Source organism: Benincasa hispida, chromosome 7 (assembly GCF_027475165.1).
Source record: "Benincasa hispida cultivar pf3 chromosome 7, pf3_genome.v1.1, whole genome shotgun sequence".
In the NCBI taxonomy this organism is placed as follows: Eukaryota; Viridiplantae; Streptophyta; class Magnoliopsida; order Cucurbitales; family Cucurbitaceae; genus Benincasa; species Benincasa hispida.
In genome coordinates this window covers 58790940-58806954 of record NC_143484.1, presented here as the reverse complement: position 1 = coordinate 58806954, position 16015 = coordinate 58790940, and the positions used below count along the sequence as shown (strand labels likewise).

Sequence of the window (16015 nt, the reverse complement as noted above, 5' to 3'; positions counted from 1 at the left end):
GTTTTTGCTTGGAAAAATTTAACTTTCTTGGCTTCATAGTTGGCAAAAATGGAGTAGAAGTAGATGAAGAGAAAGTTAAGGAAATTAAAGAATGACCAACACCCAAAAATGCAAGTGAGGTTAGAAGTTTTCATGGTCTAGCTAGTTTCTATAGGAGATTCATAAAGGATTTTAGTACCATAGCTGCGCCATTGAATGATTTAGTGAAAAAGCATGTTGTCTTTGAACGGGTGAAACACATGAAAAATATTTTAATGAACTTAAGGATAAGTTAACCAATGCACCATTACTTGCCCTGCCTAATTTTGATAAGACCTTTGAAATTGAGTGTAATGCAAGTGGTTTGGGCATATGTGCTGTATTGATCAAGATGGGGAGCCCTTAATATATTTTAGTGAAAACTAAGTGGGGCAACTTTAAACTATCCTACCTATGATAAAGAATTATTCTCTTTAGTTCGTGCTTTGCAGGTATGGTGACACTACTTATGGCCAAGAGTGTTTGTGATCCATACTGATCATGAAAGCTTGAAGCATCTTAACGGTCAAAGAAAATTGAATCATAGGCATGCAAAGTGGGTTAAATTTATTGAAACATTTCCCTATGTGATCAAATATAAGCAAGGTAAGAAAAATGTGGTGGTTAATGCTTTGTCAAGAAGGTACAATCTCTTTACATCTCTTAATGCAAAAATTCTTGGATTTGAGTATGTTAAGGAATTATATAGAGATGACATTGATTTTGGAATAATTTATTCATCTTGTCTTGATGGAAAAGTTATAGATGATTACTATGCTTTTCATGAATTTTTGTTCAAGAAAAGTAAGTTTTGTGTTCCTAAATGTTTTGTAAGAGACTTGCTTGTGAAAGAAGCCCATGGGGGTGGATTGATGGGGCATTTCGAGATTCATAAAGCCTATGATATGTTGCATGAGCACTTCTTTTGGTCTAAAATGAAGCAGGATATGCATAAGGTCTATACTCAATGTTTTAAATGCAAAGAGGCTAAATCTAGATCACAACCAAATGGATTGTATACTCCTTTGCATGTGTCGATGAACCTTGGACTAACATATCTATGGATTTTGTTCTTGGTTTGCCTAGGACTAAGAAGGGTAAAGATAGTATTTTGTTGTTGTGGATAGATTTAGTAAAATGGCACATTTTATAAAATGTAACAAAACTGATGACGCTAAGCACGTGGCTGACTTGTTCTTTAGAGAAGTGGTAAGGTTATATGGAATTCCTTGAACAATTGTTAGTGATAGAGATATTAAGTTTTTAAGCCACGTTTGGAAAGTGTTGTAGGATAAGTTGGAAACAAAGTTGTTGTTTTTTACTACTTATCATCCTCAATCTGATGGACAAAGTGAGGTAGTAAATAGAACATTAGGTGCTTAATTTAGAGCCATTATTTCAAAGAATATTAAGTCTTGGGAAGACTCTTTGCCATTTGTTGAATTTGCATATAATAGGATAATTCATAGTACAACTCATTGTTCTTCTTTTGAAATTGTTTATGGATTCAATCCACTTACTCCCTCTTAATTTGCTTCCTATTCCTTCTAACGATTTTGTGAGTGATGCGGCCACAAATAAGGCAGAATTGATCAAAATCTTGCACAAGGAAGTGAAAGAGATGATTGAAAAAAATAACTCCAAAGTTGCTTCAAAAATTAACAAAGGAAGAAGGGAACTCATTTTTAAACCGGGTGATTGGGTTTGGGTACATTTTTTAAAGGAGCGATTTCCATCTCAAAGGAAGACAAAGTTACATCCAAGAGGGGATGATCCTTTTCAAGTTCTTGAAAGAATTAACAACAATGCATACAAGATGATCTTCTAGGAGAATTTTTGGTCAGTTCTACATTTAATGTTGCTGACTTGAGTCGTTGCAATGTAGGTGATGAATTTCCTGATTCGAGGACAAATCCTTTTGAAGAGGGGAAGATGATAAGAACCAAGGTACTCCTCATGTTCCGGTTAGACCAATTACAAGATCCAAGGCAGCAAAGATTCAACAATCATTTATTTTTCATGTACAAGATTGGACAGGGTCAGTTCATCCTCTATTTTATGTGAAAAATGTTGATCCCATAGACGACGGACCATTTGGAGTATTGAAGGTCAATGTTTGCTCTGTTGAAGTGGAACATGGAGTAGACATTAAGTTTCTATGACTTCAAGCACTTTGAAGAATTTTTATATTTAAGATCAAGACAATTTATTGTAATTTCAGCTTTAATTTTATTTCTATGACTAGTCAAAAATGGAGGTTGTCACTAATGATGTTACATTAAAAATGATGGATGGAAGATAGTGTTTGGAAGATGAAAAACTCTTTTAATATTTTATTTTGACTTTCTACCTTACATTAAATAGGTTTAGATCTCTACAAGGCTATAAAAATTCTTCTCTCCATCCATTTGTAATCAGAATTTGATAAATGAAATTTGAGATCTCATATTTGAGACTATTCCCTTAGAATTTTTGCAATTTTTGTGATAGAATGCATGTGAGTCATTCAATCTAACCTTGAGCAAGTTGATTGTGGAGTGACTCAATCTAGAACAAGATTTCTGGTTGCTATTTTTGCTATAAGACTTGATACAATTTTATAGCCATTCGTCGTAATAAAAGTATTGGATATTTTACAAGAATACATATTACACTTTTTGTGGCTAGAATATTAGATAACGACCTAAAAAAGTTACATGATATTTATCCACTCTAAACACAAGTCATTCTAATTTTCTTTGTCCCATGGGTTTGAACTATCTATAATTTAAATGTTTGAAATAATTAATGGTATGTATTTGAATTATGTAGGATAAATTAATATTTGGACGTTGGACTATGTATGTATTTGTTTACCAATTTTGTAAATATGAATCATAATTAAAGAATACATATATGAAAATAGTATTAATAATTGTTTAATGTTTTTAATAAATTTGAAAACTCTTATGTTTAATATTGTAATATGGATTTGTTTTACCATCTTTTGTTGGGAAAAAATTATATACTAATTAACTAAATGGTAAGAAAACAAAGGGACGGAATCATAAAATAAATTTATATTATTTAATATATAATTCAATTAACTAATCAACTCAAATAAAATAAATATATTATAAATATAATGATTATAAATTTCTATTAGATGTTCGTGTTTAGTGTCTATGGACCATGTATCATGCTCCCATTTTCCAAAGTGTTATGCATGTGTCTTGCCAAATTCCCTATAAATAGTGGCATTTTGTGGGTTCTGGAAAACACACATTGGGAAAATTCCATGAAAATTGAAGAAAATGAAGAATTTAGAGAAATTTGTTATTTTATATTTTGCTATTTTTTTATATATATTATGTTTAATTTATTTTAATATTTATTTATATTATATTATATTATATTTATTTTAATATTATATTTTATTGGTATCTATGTTCCTGTTGTGCTCCTCAAGTTCACAACATGTTATCAACATGAGCTCCTATAAAACTCGCTAAAGATAGGTCCTAAAGGTATGTCAAATTTTCTCTCTTCGTTATAATTAATAAATTAAATGTTGTTTTATATATTTGATAGATATTAAATTTCTAATATAAATATAATATTTTGTAATAGTGTTACTATGAAAATATTATAAAATTAGAATTTGTAACATTTGATATTAATGGTAATAAATATTTTCCATCAGTGCTATGCCAAAATACACCTAGATGCCATTAAAATGTGATCATCAAAAAATAATTTTTCTCCCTAAAGTTCGTCATAAATGGATGCATTTGAGGCCCCAAAATTTAAATCAATATAATAGGGAAGACATTTTTCTACATTTCAGATATGCTTCTGCAGTAGCAATATCGAGAGAAAGGTTTTAAGCAGTATTCTAAACTAATTTCATGTCTTCTCATGGCCAAACAAAATAACGAATTATTAATGAAAAATCATGAATTCGACCAATCGGAATGACACCATTCCCTGAAGTAAGTTCTAAGAATTTTAATAATAATCATGGTTGAAGTCATGGTTATGATTGAGATTGTAATCGTGGCAGAGGAAGAAATAATTATCATTTTTGTGGTGGTTGTTTTAATCATTAAAATTTCAAAAGAACCACACAAAATGATGATCATAAGGGAAAAGCTCCACAAGATAAAAGTTCAAAAATTGTTGAAAATAAATGCTTCTGATGTGGAATGATTGGACATTGGTCACGTACCTGTCATACGGTAAAACACTTAGTTGATCTCTATCAAGCATCCCTGAAGGAAAAGGAGAAAGCAAATTTTGCATACTAAAGTGGTGACATATTTGCCCCATCCCATATGACAAATTTGGATGTGGTAGATTTCTTTGAATCTCCTAAAGAGAAAATCGGAAGAATCGATGGAACATCAAGTGTTTTTTATTCATCTCCATGTTTTTTTCTTCTCTTAGTAGATGTTAACCTTTGTATATTCTAAATGTTGTTTTTCTTATTGTAATTATTTTCTTTTAATGAAGAAGCCCGAATCATTTCCATATGTTCGGTGACTAAAAAATGAGTAAAGAAGATCTATGTCTGGCAAACAGTGCAACTACACATACAATACTTACAAATAAAAAATATTTTTTTCAAACTGATAATGCTAGAAACAAAAGTCAATACGATATGAGGTTTTGTAAACCTAATTGAAGGCTTTGGAAAAGCAAATATTATTTTGCCTAGAGGAACAAAATTTATAATTGACAATGCATTTTTCTCTATTCAATCAAAGAGAAATCTACTTAGTTTTAAAAATATACGTTGCAATAATTACCATATTGAGACTAATAGAAAGAACAATATGGAGTATCTTTATATCATATCTACTGTCGCATATGAAATGTATACTGGAAAAGTTGTTTGTTTTATCTTCTGGGTTATATTATACTCATATACCAGTAATTGAAACATGTGCAACAATGAACCTGAAGTTCATGGATCAAGACATATTTACAATTTGGCATGACCGATTGGGTCATCTAGGATCTATAACGATGAGAAGAATTATTGAGAATTCAAATGGACATCTATTGAAGAGCCAAAAGATTCTTCAATCTAATGAATTATCATATGATGCTTGCTCTCAAAGAAAATTGATAATTAGACCATCACCAGCTAAAGTGGGCATTGAATCACCTGCATTTTTAGAACAAATTCATGGTAATATATGTGAACCTATTAACCCACCAAGTGGACCATTTAGATATTTTATGGTATTAATAGATGCATTCAGTAGATGGTCACACGTGTGCTTATTATCAAGTCAAAATCTTGCATTTTCAAGATTACTTGCTCAAATAATTAAGTTAAGAGCACAATTTCTTGATTATACATTTAAGATCATTCGTCTTGATAACGCTGGTGAATTTACATCCCAAGCTTTTGATATTGGGATAAGTGTTGAACATCCTGTAGCTCATGTTCATACACAAAATGGTTTAGCATAATCATTCATAAAACGTTTGCAGTTAATTGCTAGACCATTAAGTATGAGAGCTAAGCTTCCTACATCTATATGGGGACATGCTATTTTGCATGTAGTGTCACTTGTACGCATTAGGTCAGTATCCTATCATAAATACTCACCATTATAATTAGCTTATGGCTATGAGCCCGATATTTCCCATCTGAGAATTTTTTTTAATGTGAAGTATATGTTCCAATTGCTTCATCACAACGTACTAAGATGGGTCCTCAAAGAAGGTTAGGAATATATATTATATATGATTCTCCATCAATTATTAAATATCTTGAACCCTTGACGGGTGATATAATTACTGCACTGCTGATGATCATTTTAACGAGACAAATTTTCCAACATTAAGGGAAGGAATTAAGAAGTTGGAAAAAGAAATTACATGGAGTACATCGTTAATGTCTTATTTAGATCCCCGTACAAATAAATGTGAACTTAAAGTTCAGAAGATAATTCATTTGCAAAATATAGTAAATCAGTTACCAAATACATTTATAGATGCAAAAAAAGTAACTAAGTCACATATACCAGCTACAAATGTTCCATCGAAAATTGATATTCCAACACACTAAGTTGTCACTAATGAGTCTAGAACACGCCAGAAGCGTAGTAGACCAGTGGGTTCCAAAGATAAAAATCCTCAAAAAAAAAAGATAAATAAATAGATAAAAAGATTTGATTGAGGATATAAATACCCATGAAGAAATCCTTGACATGACTAGTGACGACGGTGAAATACCTAAAGATAATAATGAGATTTCAATAAACTATGTCATGACAGGAAAAAAATAGAATCGAACTAATGTAGTTGTTGACAACATTTCTACGTATAATGTTGCTCTTGATATTATATCTGAAAGTGAGGATCCTGAACCAAAATCTATTGAAGAATGTCGACATAAAAAAGATTGACTTCAATGGAAAGAAGCAATCGAGGCAGAGTTAAACTTATTTTCAAAACGTCAAGTTTTTTACCAGCAGTCCGAACACCAAAAGGTGTCAAACCTATGGCATACAAATGGGTATTTATGAGAAAAATAAATGAAAATAATGTGGTCACAAGATATAAATCAAAACTAGTTGCACAAGGTTTCTCACAAAGACCTAATATTGGCTATGAGGAGACATATTCTCCAATGGTGGATGCAATTACACTAAGATATTTAATTGGTCTGACTGTATATGAAAATCTGGACATACATCTTATGGATGTAGTCGCAGCATATTTATATGGATCTCTTGATAATGATATTTATATGAGAATCCCAAAAGAATTTAAGGTACCTAAAACATATTAATCAAATTCTCGAGAATTGTATTCAATAAAGTTATAGAGATCATTATATGGATTGAAACAATCAAGACGAATGTGGTACAATTTCATGAGTGGATATTCGTTGAAAGAAGGATATCAAAATAATTCAATATGTCCGTGTATTTTTATAAAGAAATCACAGTCAGAATTTGCTATTATAACTATATATGTTGATGACTTAAATATAATTTGGACTCCTAAAGAGCTTTTAAAGACAATAAAATATCTTAAGAAATAATTTGAGATGAAAGATCTCGAAAGAATAAAATTTTGTCTTGGCTTGCAAATTGAGCATTTAGTATATCGGATATTTGTTTATCAGTCAACTTATACAGGAAAAGTTTTGAAAAGTTTCTATATGAACAAAATACATCCATTGAACATTCCAATGGAAGTTCGTTCAGTAGATGTGAAGAAAGATATATTTCGACCTTGAGATGATAATGAAGAACTTCTTGGTCCTAAAGTACCGTATCTTAGTGCAATTGGTGCACTTATGTATCTTGCTAATAATACAAGACCAGATATTGCATTTTCAGTAAATTTATTAGCAAGATATAGTTATCCAACAAAAAGACATTGGAACAAAATTAAATATATACCCTGTTATCTCTAAGGAATGATTGATATAAACATTATATTCAAATAGATCGAATTTTGATATGGTTGGTTGTGCAGATTATGGATATTTATCTGATCCACACAAAGTTAGATCTCAAACAGGTTATCTATTCACATGTGGATGAACTATCGTATCGTGGCGGTCAGTGAAATAGACCATAGCGGCTACTTCCTCAAATCATGCTAAAATTTTTGCAATTCACAGGGCTAGTCGATAATGTGTATGGCTAAGTTCAATGACTCAACACATTCACGGAACATGTGGTTTGTCTTCTAGTAAAAATCTTCCAACGATATTATATGAAGACAACATAGTATACATATCCCAAATTAAAGGAGGATATATTAAAGGAGATAGAACAAAGTATATTTCATCAAGGATTTTCTACACTCATGATCTTGAAGAAAATGATGATATCATTATACAACAAATTTGTTCGAAAGATAACCTGGCAGACTTATTTACAAAAGAATTACCTATCACAATCTTTGAAAAATTTGTTCACAACATTGGAATACGGCGACTCAGAAATCTCAAGTGATGTTTTCATGAGGGGAAGTAAATATATTTTTTATGAGTATAAATTATATGATACCTGTACTCTTTTCCCTTCACTAGGATTTTTTTCCCATTGGATTTTTTCCTAGTAATATATATAACGGGCATCTAAGAGGGAGTATTATAAATATTATGATAATAGATGCCCATTAAATGCTCATGCTTAGTGTCCATCGACCATGTGTCATGCCCCATTTTCCAAAGTGTTATCCATGTGTCTCAATATTACATTTTATTAGTGTCCATGTAATTCACCTCCTACTTGCCAAATTGCCTATAAATAGTGGTATTTTGTGGGTTTTGGAAGACACGCATTGGGCAAATTCCATGAAAATTGGAGAAAGTCGAGAATTTATATAAATTTCTTATTTTATATTTTGTTAATTTATTTTATTTTGTTTATTTATATATCATGTTTAATTTATTTTAATATTTATTTATTTTATTATTATATTATATTATATTTATTTTAATATTATATTTTACTAGTATCTGTGTTCTTGTTGTACTCCTCAAATTCACAATAAAACAAATACGTCTACATTAAATATTAATTAAACGTAATAGTGATAATTAAATATTTTAATTTAATTACTAAAAATAATTAAATTAATTAGAATAATAAAATTGTATATTTAAGAATTTGTGTTACTTAAGATAATATAAAATATTAATTTTAAATGTATAAGTTAAATTTTAATAAGGTATAATATATTCATATTTAGTACTAATTAAAATAATTAATAAAGATTAATTAATGTTAACGTATTAATTAATTAGATTAAATTTTTACTATTCATCTCCTAGATATAAAACTTTTACATATATGGAGACTAGAGAGCATTAGAAAAAAAATCCGCACGATAGATTCTTAAGTCTTCTAAATAATAATATCATAGATAATTAAAAGGCCTAATTAAACACAGTTTTAGAAGTGTAAAAACTTATTTAACATTTTTTAAAATCCATTATTTAAAAAAGACTAGAATTTAGACACCAATTTTGTAATATAACCTATAAAAATTTAATAAAAAAACATTAATATTTTAAAAAAATAAATAAAAGAGAAACCATGTAGGCCCATTTTGTGCGACTAAAAAAATAAGCTCAAACATTCAACATATTCAACAGTTGTTCATATTTCTTTATCTTTTACAGTTTGCTATTGTAACTATTTGTATCAAAAAATTTGTATAAATACTCATCATTTATAAATTCGTACTAACAATATACAAAGCTTCAAGAAAGCTTGAAATCTGTAAAAAGAAAAGCTATGACTTAACTCTTGAATAAAATCTCCTCTCCTTCCCGTGGATGTAGACATCATTTGTCGAACCACGTATATCTTCATGTGGATCTCTTCTTTCTCTTTTCTTCTATAAGATTGCATGTTCTTCATCGCCATCGTTTACACAGCAATCGCTCGAAACAAATAGAAAGAAAGATTAGGGTTAGAGAAGTTCTGCAAAAATCGATAGAGAGAACGAGAGAGAGAAAGAAATTAATTTTGCTAAAATCCCATCAGAATAAAGATAGTCATTCACTTCCATCACGCAAAAGTCATGGGGTTTTCCACGTGGAGCACATCAACTAGTGGACAAAGGAGGTCCAAATTTTCTATCAAACCAATTTAATTGAGATAAAACAACTTGGGTTCACAATTTTGGATCAACAAACAGGTCCTACAATTCATCATTTAGGCTTAATAGATCACAATCACAAAAAAGTAGGCCCAACACATCGGGATTTTTGGCCTTATTCATTCTATAAATACAACAACTTCATAAATAAAATCACTAAAATTGATCAAATACCAAAAAATTGTCCAAAAAAACACTTAGCCCTGTTCACATGATGATGAGTAACACCATTTTACTCATATGGATTCCATCTCTAATCTTGCTCTTATCTTCTCTGTTGTTTTTCAAAACGAAGACAGATCAAAAGAACAAGAAGATTGTCGTTCCTCCTCCAAGCCCTCCAAAGCTTCCTTTCTTGGGTCATTTACATCTGATTATTGCCTCTCTTCCCCATCGCTCTTTTCATAACCTTTCAAAGAAATACGGTCCTGTAATGCTCCTTAAACTCGGCTCTGTACCAACCATCATAATATCCTCTGCCTGGGCTGCAAGACAATTATTCAAACTTCACGATTTGCTTCTTGTAGCCGGCCGCCTTTATCCGGTACCAGACGATCGTCGTACAACTATCTCGACATAGGTTTCTCTCCATATGGTGATCATTGGAGGGAAGTTCGAAAAATTTGTGTTCTTGAGCTGTTCAGTGTTAAAAGAGTACAATCTTTTCAGCTAATAAGAGAACAAGAGGTGGGTTTGTTTTTAAATTCTATTTCTCATTTTGCAGCTAGTGGCACTCCTGTTGATTTGAGCCAGAAATCGTATTCGCTTACTGCAAATATTATAACTCGGATTGCTTTTGGGAAGAGCTTTCGAGGGGGGCGAATTAGGTAATGAGAATTTTCATGCTGTTGTTCGTAGAGCAATAGCGGTGTTGGGGAGTTTCTCTGCCACTGATTTCTTTCCTAATGTTGGTTGGATTGTTGATTGGCTAATTGGTGTTCGTGGAAGATTCGAGAAGAGCTTTGTTGAGATGGATACTTTTTTTCAACGTGTTATTGATGATCGAATCAATAACTTTGGGACAACTTGTTCGCAAAATGAAGAAAATGTTATTGATGTTTTGTTGAAGATTGAGAGAGAACAATCTCAATTTGATGCTCTGCAACTCACTAGAGATTGCATCAAGGCACTTATCATGGTGAACTCAACTACTCATCAACTCCTACTTGTTAACTTAGGCATATATATATAGATTCAATTTGATCCCTATTTTGAGTTTACTTTTTCATTTGGTCTCATCTTCTGAAGATTTTCCATTTTTTTCTTTCTTAAAGAAAGATTGAAATCTAGGAGACGGATTGAATTGAAAATAAATACCCCATTAATAGGGACTAAAAATATATTCTCCTTTCTTCTCCTAATTATTAAATGAACATGTTTTTTTTCCATAAAAAATCTTTTAATGTCCATTTAAATTTTAGACTCTCATATCATATAAAATAAAACATGGGTTATATGCCAAACTCAATTGACAATTAAAAGAGTAATCCCATTTTTCTTAGTAAAATTGTGAATTTCTTTTTATGTGGGATCCTCACACTAATCGTGTGTTTCAGGACATATTCATAGCTGGAGTTGACACAGGAGCAGGTGTCATTGTTTGGGCAATGGCAGATCTAGCTAGGAATCCAAGGGTAATGAAAAAGGTACAAGATGAAATTAGAAACTACATACAAGATCAAGATCAAGTGAAAGAAAATGAACTCGAAAAGCTTGAATATCTTAAAATGGTGGTGAAAGAAGTTCTAAGATTACACATTCCAGTCCCACTTCTCCTTCCTAGAGAAACCATGTCACATTTCAAACTCGATGGTTACGATATTGACCCCAAATCTCATCTCTATGTCAATGCATGGCAATTGGGCGAGATCCAAATTACTGGATTAACCTAAAAGAATTCTTGCCTGAGAGATTTATGGGAAACGATGTAGATTACAGAGGACAAAATTTTGAGTTATTACCATTTGGAGCTGGTCGGAGAAGTTGTCCAGGGATGAACATGGCGGTCGTTGCGGTGGAGTTAACATTGGCTAATCTATTGCTTCGTTTTGATTGGAAATTACCAGATGGAATGAAAGAAGAAGATGTAGACATGGAAGAGGATGTTGGTCTGACTGTTACTAAGAAATCACCTCTTAAACTTGTTCCACTCAACTTCTCAAGAGTTTAGGTCATAGTTTTTAGTACATTCATGTTATCAAGTGGATGGAAAATTATTCTATTATAATAAAAGAAAATACTTTAAGTTACAGGCTACATTTATTTCTTTTGTAGATCACACCAAATTATGTAATCATAATTTGTCACGTGTCAAATTTTTCTTACTTCTTTTTTAAATATTTTATTTCATTGTTAATGTATGTGATGAGAGTAATGCATAAGAATAGGTGCATCTTGGAGTGTACTTAAGTATTGTCCCTATAATAATATTATTATTTAAATGTTTATTTGACTGATTATGCTAGAGGAATAATAAAATTATACATTAACATGTAGCTTAAGCTAATAAAAAGGTATCCGGATTACTTGATAAAAGAAAAGGCCTACCAAGAAAATTCAAATGGAGAGTGCATAATTGACATGTATTAAACTGAATTATTTGGTCTTCTTTTTGTCTAGGTAATTTACTCAATCATGTCAGAACATTCGTGTCAGAATCAAATTTATTTCTTCAATCAATTGTCGTTTCATAACATAGAAATATTAATTAGACAAACTTACTTATTGACCCGTACATTATGCTGATAATTATTATGGGACAATTATAAGATCGAAGAACACAAAAGGAGATGGACACAAACAAATAAACGTGTCGATGTCCTTAGATTTTTTCGTTTGATGCAATTACACATCTTAGCTCTCAATAAGTTAGTTCACGCAACTTGTGGCCGTGGGAGGAAGATAATAACTATATTGGCTTATTTCTCATTTTGTAACATCACATTACCATCTTCCCTAACGAATTATGATTCAAATCGCACTAATAAAAAATTTAATTTGAAAGAGATAGATGGTGTTTTTGAAACTCTAGGCTTATCAATTCAACATCATAAATCTAATCTTTTTAGTAAGTCAAAATTAAGAAATATATATCTGAGTAATTATGTTAAATGATAAAATTATTGAAAATATTTTTAAATATAGTAAAATGTTACGGTCTATCTGTCTATCAACATCTATCAATTAACATCAATCTGTCTATCGATGTTTATTACAATCCGTCACTGATAGACAACAACATGTTATTGTATTTGTAAATAAGTTGGCTTCTTTTGCTATATTTGAAAACAACCTAGTAAGAAGTTATTGTTAAGTAAAAACATAAAGAATCTGCTCTCAACAATCCGTTGTCGTCCAGCGGTTAGGATATCTGGCTTTCACCCAGGAGACCCGGGTTCGATTCCCGGCAACGGAAGTTTTTTTTTAATCTAATTATTGTTACCTCAGTTCCCATTGAGAACTGGTTCGACTCAGGAATCAGTAGAGATGGCTGGAAATTTTGGCTTTGATCCTCACCTACTGCTTGTCGGGAAGGTACATCTTGACATTGATCGCCTTCCAAGAGTTTGCAATCTTCAAAACTCTTAGGTATTTCGTTTATATGATTCAGCAAAAGTTTTAGTAATCTTGCCTTTTATTTATATCATTTACGAATTAGAGTTTGCAAATTATGTTCTGTTGCTATTCCCTAATTTTTGCAGACATACAATTTCCAATTTAATCTGATTCAAGTTCCTGTACTTTCTAAATTTGACATGAATCTCAAGCTTTCATGTGAAGAATATCCCAAAATTTGCTCTGGTGTATGAGCTTTTCTTCCATTGTCACTTGCCATTTTCCTGTCAAAGTGGTTCGAAAGATTTGCAAGTATGAGCACGACCAAACTTTTCCTTTTACTCGTCCCAGGACATTTTTCTACCATCCCAGGACAACTTCCAATCGAAGTGTTATCTTTAGTCAATACTGATATGTATAGTTCTTGATTAAGATGTAAATACTACAATAAAGAAGATTGATCAAGATTTGAAATCTCCAATTTCTGTTGCTGAAAATGATTATTTTGTGAATTTTGTCGCAAGAAATTTTCTACTGATTTTGCAATTTTATTTGTGGACATATGTAGGTGTTTTCTCTGTGTATAGACCTCGGAAATTGCAGCCTTGATCATCAACCAAATCATTAAAATTCAATACCAACAAAACCAAAATGTTTAACCTTGATCAGATGATGCATAACCTTTCCATTGGGGTGGTTTCTCTGTTCTTGCTGTTGGTTTTGTTTTTCCTACTGCTTCTTAAAACAAAGACACACAACAAGAAACTTCCTCCAGGCCCTCCAAAGCTTCCTCTGTTGGGTCACTTGCACCTTATTGGGTCCCTCCCCCATCGCTCATTGTGGAAACTTTCAAGAAAATATGGCCCCATTATGCTCCTAAAACTCGTTTCTGTTCCAACCCTCGTAATCTCCTCTGCGGAAGCTGCCAGAGAGGTGTTACAAGTGCATGATCTTGCTTGTTGCAGTCGACCTCTCTTAGCCGCTAGTGCGAGATTTTCATACAACTTCTTAGACATAGGTTTATCTCCATATAGTGATCATTGGAAGGAAGTTCGGAAGATTTGCGTTCTTGAGCTCTTCAACGCTCGGCGAGTGCAGTCGTTTCACTTAATCAGAGAAGAAGAAGTGGCTCTGCTGTTAAAGTCAATCGCTCAATCTTCATCTCTTGCAATGCCAGTTGATCTGAGTGAGGAATCATATACTCTCACTGCAAATATAATAACACGGATAGCTTTTGGGAAGAGGTTTAGAGGGGGTGGACTAGATAATGGAAATTTCCAGCGGCTTATCCGTAGAGCAATAGCAGCATTAGGAAGTTTCTCCATGACTGACTTCTTTCCTTGTGTGGGTTGGATTATTGATCGACTCAGTGGCGTTAATGGGAGGCTGGAGAAGAGCTTTGCTGAGCTGGATGCTTTTTTCCAACAAGTAGTCGAAGGGGCTTCTCAGAATGAACAAAATATTGTTGATGTTTTATTGGAAATGGAGAGAGATCACTCTGAACTCGATGATGCCTTAAAACTAACTACAGATTGCATCAAGGCAATTATCATGGTAAGCTCAACTTTTCTTTTCTTTTTTTTATTATCACTGCAAGTCAAGTAAGGTTAATTGAATGAAGCATACATATCATATAGCTAATAAGCTCATTTTGGTAATCATTTCATTTTTTGTTTTAATTTTTGAAAATGAAGTTTTTAAACATCCCTTCCATTTCTACCTATGTTTGCAAAAACCGAGCTAAGTTATAAAACTAAAAGAAATAGCTTTTAAAATTTGTTATTGTTTTTGGAATTTGACTACTTTTCTTAAGAAAGATGCGAACCATGGTAAAAAAATTGAAAGAAAATAGGCTTACTTTTCTAAAACCAAATAGTTACCAACACACCACCTCTTGAAAAGCTAAGCTTTTATTTTTCTCATAGGGTATTTGTGCTTTAATTAGGATATATTTATAGCGGGAGTGAACCCTGGAGCAGTCACCATTATTTGGGTAATGGCAGAGCTAGTTAAGCATCCACGGGTAATGAAGAAGCTACAAGATGAGATCAGAAGCTGCATAAAAGAAGATCTAGTGAAGGAGAGCCACCTTGAGAAACTTCAATATCTAAAAATGGTGGTGAAAGAGGTTCTAAGGTTACATCCGCCTGCCTCACTTCTACTCCCAAGAGAAACCATTTCTCATTTTAAGCTCAAGGGTTACGATATTGATCCCAAAACTCATCTTCATGTCAATGTATGGGCAATCGGGCGAGATCCAAATTATTGGACTCGTCCAGAAGAATTCTTACCTGAAAGATTTGTAGGAAATAATATTGATTACAAAGGACAGAATTTCGAGTTAGTACCATTTGGAGCTGGTCGAAGAATTTGTCCTGGTATGAACATGGGGATTGTTACGATGGAGCTGGCATTGGCTAATCTATTGCTAAAATTTAATTGGAAATTGCCAGATGGGATTAAAGAAGAAGATTTGGACATGGAAGAAGATGCTGGTCTAACCGTTGCAAAGAAATCACCTCTAAAACTTATTCCAATTTCCTATTGACCTTAGCTTCGCTCATGAATAAACTTTTGTTGCTGTACAAATTGAAGTATTGTAAATTACAAATTTAGTCAACAGAGCTTTTATAGTTTAAAAAACAAAAACAAAAACAAAACTATGAATTTATTAAGTTTTTAAACATTATAAAGTTTCGATGATGTCTCTATTTTTCTAAAAACAAAAATTAGTAAATACCTACATTGATGATATACTACTTATTGGAGTAACAAGTTATTTGAATTTTGTCTTAATCGATGTTTTCTTCCTTTCCTC

General features: G+C 32.0%; 2 protein-coding genes, 1 non-coding gene and 1 pseudogene across 4 annotated transcripts; all 4 read left to right on the top strand.

The window, feature by feature from the left end:
* The first annotated feature begins 278 nt into the window (after positions 1-278).
* On the top strand, positions 279-2082 carry LOC120081314 (uncharacterized; annotated as a pseudogene).
* Positions 2083-9790: 7708 nt separating this feature from the next.
* On the top strand, positions 9791-11891 carry LOC120080829 (cytochrome P450 71B37-like). Its single transcript, XM_090315356.1, is given in 5 exon segments — positions 9791-10154; positions 10157-10455; positions 10457-10780; positions 11199-11496; positions 11499-11891. Coding segments are annotated over 5 exon segments (1536 nt in total). The 5' UTR covers positions 9791-9853; the 3' UTR covers positions 11813-11891.
* A 1094-nt stretch (positions 11892-12985) lies between these two features.
* Positions 12986-13057, top strand: TRNAE-UUC (transfer RNA glutamic acid (anticodon UUC)). Its single transcript has one exon. It is a non-coding gene; the product is annotated as a tRNA-Glu (tRNA).
* Positions 13041-15890, top strand: LOC120081373 (cytochrome P450 71B26-like). Of its 2 annotated transcripts, XM_039036190.2 has the most exons (4): positions 13102-13230; positions 13410-13509; positions 13766-14751; positions 15143-15890. In XM_039036190.2, the coding sequence occupies exons 3-4, from the start codon at positions 13849-13851 to the stop codon at positions 15743-15745; spliced, it is 1506 nt and encodes a 501-aa protein (XP_038892118.1). In that variant the 5' UTR covers positions 13102-13230; positions 13410-13509; positions 13766-13848; the 3' UTR covers positions 15746-15890. The 2 variants fall into 2 exon arrangements, with proteins under 2 accessions (XP_038892117.1, XP_038892118.1); XM_039036189.2 differs by lacking the exon at positions 13410-13509 and having other exon boundaries at positions 13041-13230.
* The last annotated feature ends 125 nt before the right edge of the window (positions 15891-16015 follow it).